The sequence below is a fragment of the Bufo bufo genome, chromosome 4 (assembly GCF_905171765.1).
Source record: "Bufo bufo chromosome 4, aBufBuf1.1, whole genome shotgun sequence".
NCBI lineage: Eukaryota > Metazoa > Chordata > Amphibia > Anura > Bufonidae > Bufo > Bufo bufo.
Genome location: NC_053392.1, coordinates 508,605,615 through 508,620,753, shown reverse-complemented (window position 1 = coordinate 508,620,753; position 15,139 = coordinate 508,605,615). Strand labels below are relative to the sequence as shown.

Here is a 15,139-nt window from a genome sequence, read left to right as displayed (position 1 = left end):
AGGGCAGAGCGGTGTCCTAGCATCTACATATCATATACAGTGGGATGCGAAAGTTTGGGCAACCTTGTTAATCGTCATGATTTTCCTGTATAAATCATTGGTTGTTACGATAAAAAATGTCAGTTAAATATATCATATAGGAGACACACACAGTGATATTAGAGAAGTGAAATGAAGTTTATTGGATTTACAGAAAGTGTGCTATAATTGTTTAAACAAAATTAGGCAGATGCATAAATTTGGGCACCACAAAAAAGAAATGAAATCAATATTTAGTAGATCCTCGTTTTGCAGAAATTACAGCCTCTAAACGCTTCCTGTAGGTTCCAATGAGAGTCTGGATTCTGGTTGAAGGTATTTTGGACCATTACTCTTTACAAAACATCTTTAGTTCATTCAGGTTTGATGGCTTCAGAACACGGACAGCTCTCTTTAAGTCACACCACAGATTTTCAATTATATTCAAGTCTGGGGACTGAGATGGCCATTCCAGAATGTTGTACTTGTTCCTATGCATAAATGCCTTAGTGGATTTTGAGCATTGTTTAGGCTCGTTGTCTTGTTGAAAGATCCAGCCCCGGCGCAGCTTCAGCTTTGTCACTGATTCCTGGACATTGATCTCCAGAATCTGCTGATACTGAGTGGAATCCATGCGTCCCTCAACTTTGACAAGATTCCCAGTCCCTGCACTGGCCACACAGCCCCACAGCATGATGGAACCACCACCATATTTTACTGTAGGTAGCAGGTGTTTTTCTTGGAATGCTGTGTTCTTTTTCCTCCATGCATAACGCCCCTTGTTATGGCCAAATAACTAAATTTTAGTTTCATCAGTCCACAGCACCTTATTCCAAAATGAAGCTGGCTTGTCCAAATGTGCTTTAGCCCACCTCAAGCGGCACTTTTTGTGCTGTGGGCGGAGAAAAGGCTTCCTCTGCATCACTCTCGCATACAGCATCTCCTTGTGTAAAGTGCGCCGAATGGTTGAACGATGCACAGTGACTCCATCTGCAGCAAGATGATGTTGTAGGTCTTTGGTGCTGGTCTGTGGGTTGACTCTGACTGTTCTCACCATTCATCGCTTCTGTCTATCCGAGATTTTTCTTAGTCTGCCACTTCGAGCCTTAACTTGAACTGAGCCTGTGGTCTTCCATTTCCTCAATATGTTCCTAACTGTGGAAATAGAGAGCTGAAATCTCTGAGACAGCTTTCTGTATCCTTCCCCTAAACCATGATGGTGAACAATCTTTGTCTTCAGGTCATTTGAGAGTTGTTTTGAGACCCCCATGTTGCTACTCTTCAGAGAAAATTAAAAGAGGAGGGAAACGTACAATTGACCCCCTTAAATACTCTTTCTCATAATTGGATTCACCTGTGTATGTAGGTCAGGGGTCACTGAGCTTACCAAGCCAATTTGAGTTCCAATAATTAGTTCTAAAGGTTTTGGAATCAATAAAATGACAATAGTGCCCACATTTATGCACCTGCCTTTTTTTGTTTAAACAATTATAGCACACTTTCTGTAAATCCAATAAACTTCATTTCACTTCTCAAATATCACTGTGTGTGTCTCCTATATGATATATTTAACTGACATTTTTTATCGTAACAACCAACGATTTATACAGGAAAATCATGACGATTAACAAGGTTGCCCAAACTTTCGCATCCCACTGTACACTATGTACTATAGCTTCACCACACTGAGATCTGCTTAGAAAGCTATATACATATTACTGCTTTATTCACAAGCACAATATATAATTATAAAGACACCATTAGGCCTTATTCACACGTCTGTTGTTTCTTTCTTGATCTGTTCCGTTTTTTGCTGAACAGATCTGGACCAATTCATTTTCAATGGGTCCTGAAAAAAATCGAACAGCTCAATGTCAGATTTTTTTTCAGGACCCATTGAAAATGAATGGGTCCAGATCTGTTCAGCAAAAAACAGAACAGATCAGGAAAGAAACAACGGACGTGTGAATGGACCCTTAATATGTGTTAGCTTATAAACATAAAAAAAAAACATAAGCATCTCTATGTGGTAATGCTATAGCTTGGTGGTAAGTGCATGGTTTTGAATGTAGAGATTCCACATTTAACCCCCTAATAAAAGTCTGCATCCTTATCATATTGAGAATAATGTTTTTAGAAAGCTAATAAATATTGCTGGTTTCTTTACACTGCGTGCAGAATTATTAGGCAAATGAGTATTTTGACCACATCATCCTCTTTATGCATGTTGTCTTACTCCAAGCTGTATAGGCTCGAAAGCCTACTACCAATTAAGCATATTAGGTGATGTGTATCTCTGTAATGAGAAGGGGTGTGGTCTAATGACATCAACACCCTATATTAGGTGTGCATAATTATTAGGCAACTTCCTTTCCTTTGGCAAAATGGGTCAAAAGAAGGACTTGACAGGCTCAGAAAAGTCAAAAATAGTGAGATATCTTGCAGAGGGATGCAGCACTCTTAAAATTGCAAAGCTTCTGAAGCGTGGTCATCGAACAATCAAGCGTTTCATTCAAAATAGTCAACAGGGTCGCAAGAAGCGTGTGGAAAAACCAAGGCGCAAAATAACTGCCCATGAACTGAGAAAAGTCAAGCGTGCAGCTGCCAAGCTGCCACTTGCCACCAGTTTGGCCATATTTCAGAGCTGCAACATCACTGGAGTGCCCAAAAGCACAAGGTGTGCAATACTCAGAGACATGGCCAAGGTAAGAAAGGCTGAAAGACGACCACCACTGAACAAGACACACAAGCTGAAACGTCAAGACTGGGCCAAGAAATATCTCAAGACTGATTTTTCTAAGGTTTTATGGACTGATGAAATGAGAGTGAGTCTTGATGGGCCAGATGGATGGGCCCGTGGCTGGATTGGTAAAGGGCAGAGAGCTCCAGTCCGACTCAGACGCCAGCAAGGTGGAGGTGGAGTACTGGTTTGGGCTGGTATCATCAAAGATGAGCTTGTGGGGCCTTTTTGGGTTGAGGATGGAGTCAAGCTCAACTCCCAGTCCTACTGCCAGTTTCTGGAAGACACCTTCTTCAAGCAGTGGTACAGGAAGAAGTCTGCATCCTTCAAGAAAAACATGATTTTCAAGCAGGACAATGCTCCATCACACGCGTCCAAGTACTCCACAGCGTGGCTGGCAAGAAAGGGTATAAAAGAAGAAAATCTAATGACATGGCCTCCTTGTTCACCTGATCTGAACCCCATTGAGAACCTGTGGTCCATCATCAAATGTGACATTTACAAGGAGGGAAAACAGTACACCTCTCTGAACAGTGTCTGGGAGGCTGTGGTTGCTGCTGCACGCAATGTTGATGGTGAACAGATCAAAACACTGACAGAATCCATGGATGGCAAGCTTTTGAGTGTCCTTGCAAAGAAAGGTGGCTATATTGGTCACTGATTTGTTTTTGTTTTGTTTTTGAATGTCAGAAATGTTTATTTGTGAATGTTGAGATGTTATATTGGTTTCACTGGTAAAAATAAATAATTGAAATGGGTATATATTTGTTTTTTGTTAAGTTGCCTAATAATTATGCACAGTAATAGTCACCTGCACACACAGATATCCCCCTAAAATAGCTAAAACTAAAAACAAACTAAAAACTACTTCCAAAAATATTCAGCTTTGATATTAATGAGTTTTTTGGGTTCATTGAGAACATGGTTGTTGTTCAATAATAAAATTAATCCTCAAAAATACAACTTGCCTAATAATTCTGCACTCCCTGTATATTCATATATTGGCTGTGAATAAACCAGTAATAGGTTTCAGGTTTCTTAGAAAAAAAAACTAAAAAACTAATTCCCAATATAGTAAGTCCTTATTGTTATTATATGATTGTATATGATTTATTATAGTATTGCCTTTTATTATGGGTTAAATAAAAGAGGGGAAAAATAAACAGAAAAAAAAAAAAGTTTAGATAAGTCTCTCTGGGGATTTGAACTTAGGATTTCTACAAGCACAACAGACCCCTTACCTATAGCATTACCACACAGAAATGCATTCTTTTTCTATGCTTATAAGCTAACACATTACTGGTGTCTGTATAAGGCTACTTTCACACTCGCGTTTGGTGCGGATCCGTTCAGATAATACAACCGTCTGCATCCGTTCTGAACAGATCCGTTTGTATTCTCTTTAACATAGCCATAGCCGTCTTGAACACTATTGAAAGTCAATGGGGGACGGATCCGTTTTCTATTGTGCCAGACTGTGTCATAGAAAATGGATCCGTCCCCATTGACTTACATTACGTTTGGCTCAGTTTTGTCAGACGGACACCAAACTAATGCATTCTGAGCGGATCCTTTTCCATTCAGAATGCATTAAGGGCAAAATGAATCAGTTTTGGACCGCTTCTGAGAGCCCTGAACGGATCTCCCAAACAGAAAGCCCAAAACGCGAGTGTGAAAGTAGCCTTATTATATATTGTGCTTGTGAATAAAGCAGTAATATGTATATAGCTTTCTGAGCAGATCTCAGTGTGGTGAAGCTATAGTACATAGTGTATATGATATGTAGATGCTACGACACAGCTCTGCCTTCAGCATGTCTAACCCTATCAATCAAGGGGAGGGGGAGTGTGCAGAGCACAGGGGTGTTACATAGCAGTGCTCAAAGAGTTCAGCCCTGCTGAACATATGAATAAAACACAGATATCTCTACAGCTGTTTAGCATACAGACAAAAGAAAGGTATAGGTTTTAAATCAGCATGATGAGCCCTACCAGCCAGATTTAATAGGGTTGATCCTGTTGACAGAGCCCCTTTAAGACCACTTGACCCAATCTGCAGGATAGTGGATAAGTGTTTGATTAGTGGGGTGCTGACTTTTTTTCACAGAATGGAAGCACATGCTCTCAAACCTTTAGCTATGTCCGGCAGCCTCATAAAGCTGAATGGAGCACGCCCGACTGCCATTCCATTGAAAGAGGGGGGGGAGGGGAGATCACAGTCCCCTACTCTTGTGATCAACGTGGGGCCCCAGAAGTCAGACCCCTGCTGATCAGGCACATCCTCTATTCACAGATTGTCTTAAGGGGACAACCCAGTAGATTTTCTCCTCATTTTGGGCTTAGCAGTCAGCAGAATAGTAAGGCCCCTTTCACACGAGCGAGTTTTCCGCGAGGGTGCAATGCGTGATGTGAACGCATTGCGCCCGCACGGAATCCGGACCCATTCATTTCAATGGAGCTGTGTACATGTGCGTTGGTTTTCACGCATCACTTGTGCTTTGCGTGAAATTGCAGCATGTTCTATATTCAGCGATTTTCACGCAACGCTGGCCCCATAGAAGTGAATGGAGCTGCGTGAAAATCGCATCGCCTCCGCAAGCAAGTGGGGATGCGATGCGTTTTTCACGCATGGTTGCTAAGAGATGTTGTTTGTATACATTCAGTTTTTTATCACGCGCGTGCAAAACGCATTAAATCGCATTGCACGTGCGCGATAAAAACCGAACAACTGAACGCGATCGCAGGCAAAAACTGAATGACTTTGCCTGCTAAATTGCGCAGTTATCAATGAACGCATCCGGACACGCTCGTCTGCAAGGGGCCTAAATGCACATTTCAAAGTTTAAAAAAAAGTTACAATACCTGGCCAGAAAAATTCCTGGCATATGGAGTTGATTGTGGGGATGTGGCCTGGACGGACATAGCAATAGTCGATGGGAGCTTCCATTCCTGGTGCCCAGCCGGCATCATTTCTGTGGGTGTAAGCCCTGATCTGAGCCAAAAGGTGCAGTCTACATGGCCTGGTCTCATAGTCACGTCTGACAGAGAAAAGTAGAAAATTGTTGTTCTCAGATTAAAATCTGTCCACACAGGTTTCTTCACCAGTAACACACAGAGAAAACTTCCTTAAAATATTCTGTATCATCAGATAGATGTGGCATCCTCTCCGTTTACAGCTAAGGGACTTCCGAAAAAATCCAAGCTATTTTCAGAACTCCCAAAGCGGTGAATAGAGGATGGCTGTGTATACACAGCTCGCTCTCGCTTTGCTATGTGGTCCCATTCTGGAGATAGAAGTGGGTCCCAGAGGTGGGATTCGCACCTACCTGACATTTCTAGCAGATTCTAGAAATATACCAAAAATATACGCTAAATAAGGTACAAACAGCAACACTGTGATCCCCAGATCTTCAAACATTTAGAAGAACACCCCTGTTTATATATACTATATCAGAGCTGGCCAACCTGCGACTCTCCAGCTGTTGTAAAACTACAATTCCCATCATGCCCTGCTGTAGGCTGTCTGGGCATACTGGGAGTTGTAGCTTTGCAACAGCTGGAGAGCCACAGGTTGGCCATCCCTGTACTAGATGTTCATATGGAATGATCACATTAACGATCAACTTCCATTGGTATAAGGAAGGGCATCTATCAACCATCCATCTGAGGGCAATAGCTTTGTATGCTAGGAATAAGGTAGTAGTATAATGAGGATACCAAACCAAAAGATAGTCGGATGTTTAGGTAAAGGGATGTCCATAACATCAGACAGAAATTTAGTAATTCCTTCCAAGAATGTTTTCATATAGGGACAGGCCAACATGAGGTGCCAAAAATTTGCCACCACCATCGAGCACCTATGACATCTGGTGTAGGGGAGTCTGCCCATCTTGTATAGTCGTGAAGGTGAAAGGTAACTTTGGTGAATACATACTTGTATAAACTTATTGTTAATAGCAGGGGAAACATAAAGGGGTGATTAAAGAACGTCTGGGAAGTAATCTTCCATGGTATCATGGCTTTTAATAGCTGGTACTGGAACAGACTGTTAGCGCCCAACAGGTGAGTATACAGAGCAGATATAAATCCACACGGTCCCTGTGAGCAGAATACACCAAAGGGTAATTAGAAATAGCTATCTGGGTGCCTACAAAGTGAGAATTGAGGGCTTATCAGAGTTGAAAACATCTATAAAACTCAGTCCGAGGCAGATCATAACGAACACGTAAGACATCGAATGTTTTAAACACATTGTCCTCCGATTGTCCACATCATTCAGAGTATGCACACCAAGAGATTTCCTGAAGTGAGAGTCAGAGAGAGATTTTAGAGCAGAGAACATAGGGTTAACCCATAAAGGCGTCTCAGACATAGTTCCCCGATAGGCATGAATACCCCTTCAAGCTGCCCAGACTTGTATAGCTACTCTATGAATAGGCAAAAAGGACATGAGGGACAGCTGAGGTTTCTCCAACACTGGCCATACATAGCTAAGTGAGCCTCAGAGTTTGGAAGCTGTTCATATGGAGATTGCCTCATCTTTAAATAGAGGAGCTGACCCGCCAAATCATAAAAGTAAAAATCAGGTAAAGACAACCCCCTCGCTCTTTAGGACGACACAGTGTCAATATGGAAAGCTTAGGTCCAGTAGACCCCCATATAAATGGAGACAGTAGGGAGTTAAGGTGTTGAAAAATGGCCTTAGGAACAATATACGGAGCATGTTCAAGATATTTAAACATTTAGGCAATGAAATCACCCTGATCAGGTTAACAGGACCAGAGACTGGCAGAGGCAGAGCTCCCCATTACACGGAATTTATCTCTGCAGTAATCTAAAATAGGCCGAATGTGAAAAGTAGTAGAGTCTTTGGTAATGACTATGCCCAAATATATAAAGTGAGGAACAACCAGGAAGTCATCGCTGATAAGTGACCAATCGGCATGGTATAACGGTAACAGGGCAGATTTGTCCCAGTTTATCTGTAAACTTGAGTACTGACCAAAGGTGTTTATAAGAGACATTGCGAGAGGGAGAGTGTCCTCCACCCTAGACATAAAGAGCACTCAATTATCAGCGAATAATCCCACTCTCTCCCCCATTCAAACACCATAGTATAGTTGGTTAAGGGGTACTTTCACACTTGCGGCAGAGGATTCCGGCAGGCAGTTCCATCACCGAAACTGCCTGCCGGATCTGGCAATCCGGACACAAACTGATGGCATTTGTCAGACGGAAAAACGGATCCGGTATTCAATTTCTTTTGCACTTTTAAAGGTCTGCGCATGCGCAGACCGGAAAACCGGATCCGTTTTGCCGGAACACTTAATGACAGATCCAGCACTAATACACTTCAATGTAAATTAATGCCGGATCCGGCATTCCGTCCAAAAAACGTAAGAGGGACTGAACTGAAGACATCCTGATGCATCCTGAACGGATTGCTCTCCATTCAGAATGCATTAGGATAAAACTGATCAGTTTTTTTCCGGTATTGAGCCCGTAGGACGGAACTCAATACCGGAAAACTAAAACGCTAGTGTGAAAGTACCCTTATACGGATAGCCAAAGGCTCTATGGTCAGTGCAAACAGCAGTGGGGAGAGCGGACACCCTTGCCTCGTTCCTCTTCCCAGTGGGAAGAAGACTGTATCCTATTACCAGATATATTGGACCTGGGGCTGTTATAGAGAATAGAAGAATAGACGCCCACTTGATAAATGTGTCATGCCCTGCTCAGGTTATGTGCGGAGGTCTGCCAGGTTAGCAGCACGTGTGTAGTTTTTTTTGTTTGTTTTGGGTTTGGAGTTGAGCTGTATCCGCCCCCCTTCAGGTGCACTGGGTGGGGTCGTTTGTGTGAGTTTAAATTACGCCCCTTTCCAGTGTCCTGTGCGGGTTATAGCTTCTATCTTGCTCTGAGGAAAGGTGGAGCTGCTGTTTCTGCTCTGCTACAAGATAAGTTGGTTTTGGTTTCCTTTTTGTGTTCTGTCTAGGCTGTTAGAGAGACACCTGCCTCCTCCAGGACCTGAGAAAGCAGGCTGCCTCTTTCCCCCTTTCCACCATCTTAGGGACTTTGGGGAATCTTCAGCCTTAGGCACAGGGGGCACGTTGATTCCCACCTTTAGGGTCTGAACGTGGGCACAGAAGTCCAGGGAGAACTGGTAGGGAATTTATCCCCAGCTTCTGGCCTAGACGCTTGTTTTGAGGTTTTCTGTGTGTTTATTGTATCTTGTATCCTACCCACCGTGACAAAATGAAGGACCAAAACCAAAGCATTTAAGGGTAGCTAGTAAATATAGCCATTCAACTGAATCGGAAGCCTTGGCGGCATCAAGAAACGCCAAGGCCCAATGCTTCTGCTGTCAGAGACCAATCTGGGTGATGACTTGAACCCGCCTAATATTTTCTCTGGTGGATTTACTGGGCATAAAGCCAGATTGATCCAGGTGTATAACAGTCAGTATGCACTTCGCCAATTGTGTGGCCAGGATTTTAGCTAGTATTTTCTAATCTAGGTTCAGTAATGATACTAGACGGTATGATCCACACTCAACTGGATTTTTCCCAGGCTTAAAAAGTACCATTATAGTGGCGTCATATGAAGACGGTGGTAGGGTGCCAATAGTATAGGCTCTCTCAAACAATTTTTTCAGAGGTAACAATAAATATTCTGAATATCTGGCATATACCTCTAATGGTATGCTGTCCGGGCCAGGGGATAAGATCAATTTTTATTTTATTTTTTAACAATATCAAGATGAAAATTTATATTTATTATTTTCTCTAAGATTTACATGTCTGCTTTTTTAATTTACTACATATGTTGCTACTTTTTTTTTTTTTTAACCCATTAAATGATAACTGCATGATCAGAACGAACCGTACAACATACAGACTGACTGGTACAAGCAGACAGGACAGGGATTGTGTCACAAATATGCTTTTAATTTAATGCCTTTAACCCATTAAGGACCCGCGCCATACATTTACAGCGCAAGGTCTGCCAGGTGCTGGGGCAGGATCGCAGGGGGAATCGGGGCACCATGGCTGCTCTTACCAGCAGGCATCCATGCCGGGTAAGGGCAGCATAGTGTCTTTCTTCCCCCGTGCAGCTCCAAGCGCTGTAATTGGCCGGTCAATGAAGACTGGCACATCGCAGCGCCGGAAGCAGAAGGAAGCTGCGGGGCAGAGGGTCATGGGGAAGTGACCGGTGCTGAACTAGTCAGCACCGGTCTCTTTCGAGGTCAGGCAGGGGACTCCAGGGTTTGGCGTCCCCTGCTAGCGCTGCGATTGGCTGGAACAACGCTCCAGCCAATGGCAGCACTATAGCAGCACAGGAAAGGGCTGAACCTCCCTGCAGGCAGCCACTCTAGCTGGTGACTGCATGCAGAGAGGTTCTGTGCTTCTCTGTGCTGCTTGTTGGCTTGCTGGTAGTTGTGGTGCACCACCACTGCGATTTGAGCTTTTCTTGCTGAAAACATCTGGAATTGCTGCACTGATTTTTTTTTCTCTTCATTTGCAGCTTTTCTAGATCCCTAAACCACCCTCCATCCCTTAATGCCCCCAGCTCCCACCACCCAGCCCTTTTTTTACGGATGCCATTTTTCTTACAATTTTCCAGCTCTGCACCACTTTTTCTGTGTGAGAGCTGTGACCACCAAGCGCTGATCAGTCCGTAAACCACTGTTCAGAACCTAGGCTAATTTTTTTAGTGCAGATTTTATATATATATATATATATATATATATATATATATATATATATATATATATATATATATATATATAAAAATTTCATCTGTGTTTTTTTTTGTTTGTTTAAGTAATAGTTATGAATGAATTGTGACATTGTTAAAGGGGGAGTGCACGTTTTTTATAGGATGATCAATTAATTGGAATTGACTACAATATGTATATATACTAGCACTATTGCACTTTATGTTTCACTTGGCTTGAAAAAGGTTCTGAGAGAGAACCAAAACGTTGCTACATGACATGTGTGAATAAATAGCACATTTTTTCATCCTTTAAGGAGTGCTGCAGAATTTTATTGTTTGTTCATCATCCTGAATCGAGGGATTACCGCTGGCACCCATCTTTTCAACTTCCAAGGGAGTGCTGCCTGACTTTTTATGTATATACAGTTGCAAGAAAAAGTATGTGAACCCTTTGGAATGATATGGATTTCTGCACAAATTGGTCATAAAATGTGATCTGATCTTCATCTAAGTCACAATAGACAATCACAGTCTGCTTAAACTAATAACACACAAAGAATTAAATGTTACCATGTTTTTATTGAACACACCATGTAAACATTCACAGTGCAGGTGGAAAAAGTATGTGAACCCCTAGACTAATGACATCTCACGAGCTAATTGGAGTGAGGTGTCAGCCAACTGGAGTCCAATCAATGAGATGAGATTGGAGGTGTTGGCTACAGCTGCCCTGCCCTATAAAAAACACACACTAGTTCTGGGTTTGCTTTTCGCAAGAAGCATTGCCTGATGTGAATGATGCCTTGCACAAAAGAGCTCTCAGAAGACCTACGATTAAGAATTGTTGACTTGCATAAAGCTGGAAAGGGTTATAAAAGTATCTCCAAAAGCCTTGCTGTTCATCAGTCCGCGGTAAGACAAATTGTCTATAAAGGGAGAAAGTTCAGCACTGCTGCTACTCTCCCTAGGAGTTGCCGTCCTGTAAAGATGACTGCAAGAGCACAGCACAGACTGCTCAATGAGGTGAAGAAGGATCCTAGAGTGTCAGCTAAAGACTTACAAAAGTCTCTGGCATATGCTAACATCCCTGTTAGCGAATCTACGCTACGTAAAACACTAAACAAGAATGGATTTCATGGTAGGATACCACAGAGGAAGCCACTGCTGTCCCAAAAAAACATTGCTGCACGTTTACAGTTTGCACAAGAGCACCTGGATGTTCCACAGCAGTACTGGCAAAATATTCTGTGGACAGATGAAACCAAAGTTGAGTTGTTTGGAAGAAACACACAACACTATGTTCGGAGAAAAAGAGGCACAGCACACCAACATCAAAACCTCATCCCAACTGTGAATTATGATGGTGGGGGCATCATGGTTTGGGGCTGCTTTGCTGCTCAGGGCCTGGACGGATTGCTATCATCAAAGGAAAAATTAATTCCCAAGTTTATCAAGACATTTTGTTGCAGGAGAACTTAAGGCCATCTGTCCCCCAGCTGAAGCTCAACAGAAGATGGATAGCATAGAAGTAAATCAACAACAGAATGGCTTAAACAGAAGAAAATTCACCTTCTGGAGTGGCCCAGTCAGAGTCCTGACCTCAACCCGATTGAGATGCTGTGGCATGACCTCAAAAAAAGCGATTCACACCAGACATCCCAAGAATATTGCTGAACTGAAACAGTTCTGTAAAGAGGAATAGTCAAGAGTTACTCCTGACCGTTGTGCACGTCTGATCCGCAACTACAGGAAACGTTTGGTTGAAGTTATTGCTGCCAAAGGAGGTTCAACCAGTTATTAGATCCAAGTGTTCACATACTTTTTCCACCTGCACTGTGAATGTTTACATGGTGTGTTCAATAAAAACATGGTAACATTTAATTATTTGTGTGTTATTAATTTAAGCAGACTGTGATTGTCTATTGTTGTGACTTAGATGAAGATCAGATCACATTTTATGACCAATTTGTGCAGAAATCCATATCATTCCAAAGGGTTCACATACTTTTTCTTGCAACTGTATATATATTGATTTTTAGATAGTATTCTTTATTTTGTATCGGCAGTACATTTTTATACTGCTGTGTCTGCATGGATGCACCAAACGTCAGCTTGCATGCGTTCTGCAGCCCTGAGCACCAATAAGTACCTTTTTTTTTTACTGGTCGCTTTTGTGCTCAGTTTTCTTTTTTTTTTTTTTTTTTTTTGGTGTAAAAATACATTTATTACTCTTACTGGTAATCTGTTTTCCATGAGCCCATGACAGCACCTGTGAGAGATCCTCCCCCTTCCGGACAGGAAACAGGAACTTCCCAGATCTGTAAATAGCGGTTTCCACAGTCCATCCTCAGTTTGTGACAAGATTCCTAGGACCTTCCATTTTCTGAATAAGAAGAAACTAACATACTATACATAAAGAAAGCACGATGTACATATATACATACACACACACACAGGGTGGGAATAATGTAGGTGCTGTCATGGGCTCATGGAAAACAGATTACCGGTAAGAGTAATAAATAAATTTCCATTACGCCCCATGACAGCACCTGTGAGAGAATAGACTAGATAACTTTAGGGTGGGATTACTGCCTGCAAGGATTTTCTCCCAAAGGCCAAGTCCTGAGCAGAAGATAGATCTAATCTATACTGTCTAAAAACATGCTTGGAGAGCTCCACGTAGCTGCTCTACAAATTTGGTCAATTGTGGCACAGCCTTTTTCTGCCCAGGAAGCCGCTATAGCCCTTGTAGAATGGACAGAGAATCCTGAAGGTACCTGAAGATCTGCAGAAGAGTAGGCTAGACTTCTAGTTCTCATTATCCATCTGGCAATTGCTAGTAACTTTTAGACCTTTGTTCGGGCCCTGGAATTGAACAAATAATTGAGGGGCTTTTCTCCACCCTTTTGTTACGTCTAAGTATTTACACACGCATCTCCTTACATCTAGCGCATGGAATTTTTCCTCCCCTTTATTTTTGGGATTCTGGCAGAAGGAGGGCAAATTGATTTGTTGGGACCTGTGGAAATCGGAAACTACTTTAGGGAGAAAGGCCGGGTCCGGTCTCAACACAATTCTCTCCTCCAAAATCAAGGTATAAGGAGGGGAGGCAGATAAGGCCGAAATCTCCCCTACTCGCCTTGCTGATGTAATAGCTACAAGAAAGGCCGTCTTGTAAGACAGCATCTTCAGGGAGATTGAATCCAATGGTTAGAAAGGACTTTGCGTGAGCATGGAAAGGACAATATTTAAAACTCAGGGAGATGATCTGGGTTTAGGGAATAGATTTAATCTAATTGACGCCTTTATGAATCTTTTTATCAAAGGATGAGATGCCAAAGTACAGTCGAACAATACACTAGGGGCAGAGACCTGAACTTTAAGTGTACTAGGCCTTAATTTCTAATTTAAATCTGTAGTGAAGTGAGGAACCGCACTCAATCAAAAAGGTCTCTGGTGCCAATCAAGGGCTGTTAAGCCACCATCCAAGTAATGAAGTATTGAGGCACTCAGATTAAGGTTTTGCAATTCAAGAATAGCTTTATTTTACATGATCTGCATCTTTCATTTGCCCAGTGGTACATATTAATAAAAGAATATTTCTGATCGGTCAGAGATATTTTGTTATTGATATGTACCACTGGGCAAATGGATGATGCAGATCATGTAAAATAAAGCTATTCTTTAATTGCAAAACCTTAATCTGAGTGCCTCAATACTTCAATTTCTTATTTAGACCTTCCTGCAAGGAATTTAAAATCAGAGGGATCTCTGGTGGGGCTGACAGATCCAAACCAGTGCCCGCAAACCTAATAAAGGTTTTCTAAATTCTCAAATAAATGTCAGTGGTAACTTTTTTCCTACTGGCTAGTAGTGTCTCTACTACCTGATCTGATAATCCCCTGGCTCTAAGGAATTTCCTTTCAATATCCATGCTGTTAAGTGTAGATTCCCTATCTCGGGATGATGAAGGGGCCCCGGAAACAACAAATCCTCCCTCTCTGGAAGTATCCAGGGATCTGCAAGAGACAGCATCCTTAACCAAGTAAACCATACTCTCTTCGGCAAATAGGGGGCTATTAAGATTACCGTTGCCTCCTCCCTCCTTATTTTCTGGATCACTCTGGGTAAAAGTGTGAGAGGTGGGAATGCGTACACTAGATCCTTGCCCCAAGGTTGTGACAGCCCATCGATCCCTTGGGTTGAGGGGAAAAAAACGTTTTGCATTTCTTGTTTGTCTGGGAAGCAAATAGGTCTATTGATGTGGACCCCAGAGATGCACTCTCTGATCGAACACCTCCTGGCACAGGCACCACTCGCCCTGACTGACCTTGTGCCTGCTCAGGAAGTCAGCCTGGGCGTTTTCTGACCCTTTTAGATGAACTGCTAAAAGAGAACAGACTTCCCCTTCTAGCGACTGGAAGATCTTGGATGACAATTTTAGAAGTTGAGAAGATCTCGTCCCCCCCTGTCTGCTGATGTAGGCCACCGCTGTCGCACTGTCTGACAGAATCCCGACAGGTCTGTTTTTTAGGGAGGGAAACCATTCCATCAGGGCACAGTATATAGCCCTTAGCTCTCTGTAGTTTTGGGATTGTTGGCTTTGGAACACTGACCACTGCCCCTGGGAAAACCCCAAAACTGAGTGAGCCCCCCACCCTTGGGG

The 15,139-nt window shown here is 42.5% G+C and overlaps 1 protein-coding gene across 2 annotated transcripts in view; it reads right to left on the bottom strand.

Moving 5' to 3' along the window:
* KAT14 (lysine acetyltransferase 14) overlaps positions 1 to 15,139 on the bottom strand; it is a 47,615-nt gene that overhangs the window by 2,556 nt on the left and 29,920 nt on the right. For both annotated transcript variants that reach the window (XM_040429669.1, XM_040429670.1), the window contains one exon: positions 5,620 to 5,795. In XM_040429669.1, coding sequence (XP_040285603.1) covers positions 5,620 to 5,795 — 176 coding nt within the window. The remainder of the gene's footprint in view (positions 1 to 5,619; positions 5,796 to 15,139) is intronic.